At 47.1% G+C, this 5,970-nt stretch overlaps 1 protein-coding gene across 1 annotated transcript in view; it reads left to right on the top strand.

The window, feature by feature from the left end:
- The first annotated feature begins 526 nt into the window (after positions 1-526).
- The window catches only part of LOC117734031 (extracellular serine/threonine protein kinase FAM20C-like), a 50,791-nt gene continuing 45,347 nt past the window's right edge, over positions 527-5,970 (top strand). Inside the window, exons 1-2 of the mRNA XM_034538110.1 lie at positions 527-549; positions 1,738-2,112. Of these exons, the coding sequence (XP_034394001.1) occupies positions 527-549; positions 1,738-2,112 (398 nt within the window). The remainder of the gene's footprint in view (positions 550-1,737; positions 2,113-5,970) is intronic.

Consider the following 5,970-nt stretch of genomic DNA (forward strand, 5'->3'; position numbering starts at 1 on the left):
CTCCTGCACCGGACCTCCTACACCGGGACCTCCTGCACCGGGACCTCCTGCACCGGACCTCCTACACCGGGACCTCCTGCACCGGGACCTCCTGCACCGGACCTCCTATACCCGGACCTCCTGCACCTAACCTCCTACACCGGGACCTCCTGCACCGGGACCTCCTGCACCGGACCTCCTACACCGGGACCTCCTGCACCGGACCTCCTACACCGGGACCTCCTGCACCGGACCTCCTACACCGGGACCTCCTGCACCGGGACCTCCTGCACCGGGACCTCCTACACCGGGACCTCCTGCACCGGACCTCCTACACCGGGACCTCCTGCACCGGGACCTCCTACACCGGGACCTCCTGCACCGGGACCTCCTACACCGGGACCTCCTGCACCGGACCTCCTACACCGGGACCTCCTACACTGGGACCTCCTACACCGGACCTCCTACACCGGACCTCCTACACCAGACCTCCTACACCAGACCTCCTACACCGGACCTCCTACACCAGACCTCTTGCACCGGGACGATGCCCCCTGTCAAGCCGATGAGGTCAGAGGTTCAGGTGTGTGCTGTTTTTCTCAGTTCTGACATCACAGAGACACTCACGTGGGATTTGGACTGAACCCTCTTAGATCTATTTAACGTGGGTGAACACACACACACACCACACACACACACACACACACACACACACATACACAACACACGTACACACACACACACACACACACACCACACACACACACACACACACAGACACACACACACAACACACACACACACACACACACAGACTTTAAAGAGCCACACAGAAACAGGGTTTCCTTAGGGACTCCGCATGAGTCAAACACTCTGAATATGAACCGTCTGGTTGTGAAGCGTGTTGATGGAGGATTATGTGATGTTTATTATTATAAATGTTTTATTATTCATTCTGAGGATCTTCAGGCTTCCTCTTTGCAGAAGAACCAGAACACTATTGAAACCAATAGAAGTAATTGTGAAGTCATTTTGAGAATATTATTTGTTTAGGGCTTTTATTGTGAAAAGCATAATAACAGAAATAGTGGCTCTGATATCAGTGTTAAATTAAGTGTTATATCTGTTATATATATGATGAGCTGTGTGTCGTTTATAGTGAAGGACGTCTTTTAACCTGCATCATTGTTTATATTGTTATTGACATATTTACCATGTAAAGTGCCCTGAGTACCCTTAAAGTGCTATTCAAATCAAATGTATTATTATTATCATTATTATTAGTACTAGTAGTAGTAGTAGTAGTACTAATATTGTTATTGTTGTTGTCACTATTATTATTGTTATTAGTAGTAGTAGTACTAATATTGTTATTATTATTCATCTTTGTGGCTGTGCTGGATGTTGTCTAAACTGTCATTGTAAACACTGCCTGTGTTAAGGTGTTGTTGTTATCGGTGTGGCGACGAGGACACACAACAAACAAACGTTCAGAGGAGCAAACACATTGATCCAGATCACGTTAACCTGGCAGAGAACTGGGTGAACTGGGTGAACTGGGTTCATTTCACTGGCAGTCAGCAGAGGGACGGACAGCGTTTGGCTTTCAAAGGAAAGACGCTGCAGAGCGAGTTGTTGTCGTTTTAAAGGATTGAGACGTGTTCCTGATCCGATGTGAGGACGGAGGAGCAGGGACCCCATTTAATTCATTGAATGGATTTCATGTGTTTGTTCAACTGTGTAACTTCCTCTCTGCAGGATGAGGTGGCGCTCCAGGACCATCGGCCTCTCCTTGGCCTTCTTCTCCTTGGCCTTCTTCTCCTTTTTCCTCTACCTCCTCCTGGCGTTGGACTCTCTGCCCGATTACCAGCGGCCCCGTGACCCCCCGTTGAGTCCCAGGACCCTGTCGGACCCCCACGGCGACTACACCCCCGTGGGGGTCCGCGGTTTGGCCGAGCCCCCGACCCAGGAACCTGTGACGGTCTTCAGAGCCGAGGAGTCTGGGCTGTTGAAGCTGGAGGCGCTGTTTGACCACCCTCTCTACAACGGGCCCGAATCTCCCATCCCCGAAGAGGACCGGCTCCTGAAACAGAAACCAAACACCAAGACCAGTGAGAAGAGCTCCAGCACCTGGTCAGTGTCTCAGTTCTAGTTTAGTGAAGCCCAAAACTACAAGTTTGCCTCAGAGAGCCTTGATTCCTCCTTTGATGTCACAATAAAATAAATATGTCACAATAAATATCACAATAAAATAAATAATAAAAACGTTAATTTTCCAAACATACTTGTATTTAAGCATCTTCAGTCAAAATCAGGAGACAACCTCCGGTTCTTCAAACGGCTACAACCAGAAACACTGATGCTCACCTGTACTCATAGAATATGAAGCTGCATTCTCTCTCCTGACCACCAGGGGGCGACTCCTTTACATTACATTTCATGTCATTTAGCTGACGCTTTTATCCAAAGCGACTTACAATAAGTGCATTAAACCATGAGTCCAAACTCAGAACAACAAGAATCAAGCAAGTACAATTTCTTCAATAACGTTAAACTACAAAGTGCTATCAGTAAGAGACATTTAAGTGCTACTAAAGTGTTAAACTACAAAGTGCTATCGGTAAGAGACATTTAAGTGCTACTAAAGTGTTAAACTACAAAGTGCTATCGGTAAGAGACATTTAAGTGCTACTAAAGTGTTAAACTACAAAGTGCTATCAGTAAGAGACATTTAAGTGCTACTAAAGTGTTAAACTACAAAGTGCTATCAGCAAGAGACATTTAAGTGCTACTAAAGTGCTACTACGGCTCTACCTTCCCTATTCAAGGAATAGTAGAAAAATATGTGTTTTTAGTTTGCGACGGAAGGTGTAGAGACTTCCTGTGTAACTAGTGAGGGTCGCGGAGGAGCGGAGGATTGTGGGTAAATTTAGGAGGTTGAAGACCAGTCGAGCAGCTGCATTCTGGATGAGCTGCAGAGGTCGAATGACATTAGCAGGTAGACCTGAAGGAGGAGTTACAGTAGTCTAGCTGTGAGATGATCAGAACCTGGACCAGAACCTGGACCAGAACCTGGACCAGAGCCTGGACCAGAGCCTGGCCCAGAGCCTGGACCAGAACCTGGACCGCCTTCTGAGTGAGAAGAGGTCGTATTCTCCTGATGTTGTACAGCATGTACCTACAGGAGTGTGTTATTGCGGTAATGTTGTCAGTCAGTGAGAGTTGACTGACAGGTGTCACACCGAGATTCCTGGCAGTCGGGGGCGGAGCCAACACTGAGTTGTTGAAGGTGATAGACAGGTCGTGGGTGGGAGAGCCTTTTCCTGGAAGGAGGAGAAGTTCCACTGAGAGATGTCAGTCAGACATCCACTGAGAGATGTCAGTCAGACATCCACTGAGAGATGTCAGTCAGACATCCACTGAGAGATGTCAGTCAGACATCCACTGAGAGATGTCAGTCAGACATCCACTGAGAGATGTCAATCAGACATCCACTGAGAGATGTCAGTCAGACATCCACTGAGAGATGTCAATCAGACATCCACTGAGAGATGTCAGTCAGACATCCACTGAGAGATGTCAGTCAGACATCCACTGAGAGATGTCAGTCAGACATCCACTGAGAGATGTCAGTCAGACAGGCAGAGATTCGTGCTGCTACCTGTGTTTCAGATTGGGGAAACGAGAGGATCAGTTGGGTGTCGTCAGCATAGCTGTGGTAGGTGAAGCCATGCGAGCGAATGACAGAGAGAGAGAGTTGGTGTACAGAGAGAAGAGAAGAGGACCAAGGACTGAGCCCTGAGGGACCCCAGTAGTCAGAGGACAAGGCTCAGACACAGATCCTCTCCAGGTTACCCGGTAAGAGCGGTCGGTGAGGTAGGATGAGAAGAGTGAGAGCAGAGCCTGAGATACCAGGTCCTGGAGGGAGGACAAGAGGATCTGGTGGTTCACTGTGTCAAAGGCAGCGGAAAGGTCTAGAAGGATAAGGACAGAGGAGAGAGAGGCTGCTCTAGTGTGAAGGATAAGGACAGAGGAGAGAGAGGCTGCTCTAGTGTGAAGGATAAGGACAGAGGAGAGAGGATGCTCTAGTGTGAAGGATGAGGACAGAGGAGAGGGGTCTTTGTTGAGTGTCCTCAGGTCTGTGGTTGACTTCAGGTCTGTAGTTGTTGACTTCAGGTCTGTTTGTTGACTTCAGGTCTGTGGTGGTTGACTTCAGGTCTGTTGTTGTTGACTTCAGGTCTGTTGTTGTTGACTTCAGGTCTGTAGTTGTTGACTTCAAGTCTGTGTTTGTTGACTTCAGGTCTGTAGTTGTTGACTTCAGGTCTGTGGTTGTTGACTTCAGGTCTGTGGTTGTTGACTTCAGGTCTGGAGTTGTTGACTTCAGGTCTGTAGTTATTGACTTCAGGTCTGTAGTTGTTGACTTCAGGTCTGTAGTTGTTGACTTCAGGTCTGTAGTTGTTGACTTCAGGTCTGTAGTTGTTGACTTCAGGTCTGGAGTTGTTGACTTCAGGTCTGTAGTTATTGACTTCAGGTCTGGAGTTGTTGACTTCAGGTCTGGAGTTGTTGACTTCAGGTCTGTAGTTATTGACTTCAGGTCTGTAGTTGTTGACTTCAGGTCTGTAGTTGTTGACTTCAGGTCTGTAGTTATGGACTTCAGGTCTGTGGTTATTGACTTCAGGTCTGTAGTTGTTGACTTCAGGTCTGTAGTTGTTGACTTCAGGTCTGTAGTTGTTGACTTCAGGTCTGTGGTTGTTGACTTCAGGTCTGTGGTTGTTGACTTCAAGTCTGTAGTTATTGACTTCAGGTCTGTGGTTGTTGACTTCAGGTCTGTAGTTGTTGACTTCAGGTCTGTAGTTGTTGACTTCAGGTCTGTGGTTGTTGACTTCAGGTCTGTGGTTGTTGACTTCAGGTCTGTAGTTGTTGACTTCAGGTCTGTAGTTGTTGACTTCAGGTCTGTGGTTGTTGACTTCAGGTCTGTGGTTGTTGACTTCAGGTCTGTAGTTATTGACTTCAGATCTGTAGTTATTGACTTCAGGTCTGTAGTTATTGACTTCAGGTCTGTGGTTATTGACTTCAGGTCTGTAGTTGTTGACTTCAGGTCTGTAGTTGTTGACTTCAGGTCTGTAGTTATGGACTTCAGGTCTGTAGTTGTTGACTTCAGGTCTGTAGTTATGGACTTCAGGTCTGTAGTTATTGACTTCAGGTCTGTGGTTATTGACTTCAGGTCTGTAGTTGTTGACTTCAGGTCTGTAGTTATTGACTTCAGGTCTGTGGTTGTTGACTTCAGGTCTGTAGTTGTTGACTTCAGGTCTGTGGTTGTTGACTTCAGGTCTGTAGTTGTTGACTTCAGGTCTGTAGTTGTTGACTTCAGGTCTGTAGTTGTTGACTTCAGGTCTGTGGTTGTTGACTTCAGGTCTGTAGGTATTGACTTCAGGTCTGTGGTTGTTGACTTCAGGTCTGTAGTTGTTGACTTCAGGTCTGTAGTTATTGACTTCAGGTCTGTAGTTATTGACTTCAGATCTGTAGTTGTTGACTTCAGGTCTGTAGTTGTTGACTTCAGGTCTGTAGTTATTGACTTCAGGTCTGTAGTTATTGACTTCAGGTCTGTAGTTGTTGACTTCAGATGGGTCCAGAGTGGGTTTCTTCAGGAGAGGGTTGACTCCGCCTCCTTCAGAGAGTTAGGGAAACAGCCGGTTGAGAGGGAGGTGTTAATAAGATGGGTGAGAAAGGGAAGAAGGTCTGGAGCAATAGACTGGAGAATGTGAGACGGGATGGGGTCAAGGGGGCAGGTGGTCGGGGGGTCAGAGGTTACCAAGGTAAGAACTTGATTGGGAGACAGGGGGATAAAAGAGGAAAACGAGGGGGAAGAAGGTGAAGTTACTGGAGGTGTAGTTATGGAAGATGGATTAGTAAATGAGGAGCATATGTCGTCTATCTTTTTAGTGAAGTAGTCAACAAAGTGGCTCTGGTTGTATAGAAGTCTATGCTTCA

This window comes from Cyclopterus lumpus, chromosome 1, assembly GCF_009769545.1.
Source record: "Cyclopterus lumpus isolate fCycLum1 chromosome 1, fCycLum1.pri, whole genome shotgun sequence".
Classification (NCBI taxonomy): domain Eukaryota; kingdom Metazoa; phylum Chordata; class Actinopteri; order Perciformes; family Cyclopteridae; genus Cyclopterus; species Cyclopterus lumpus.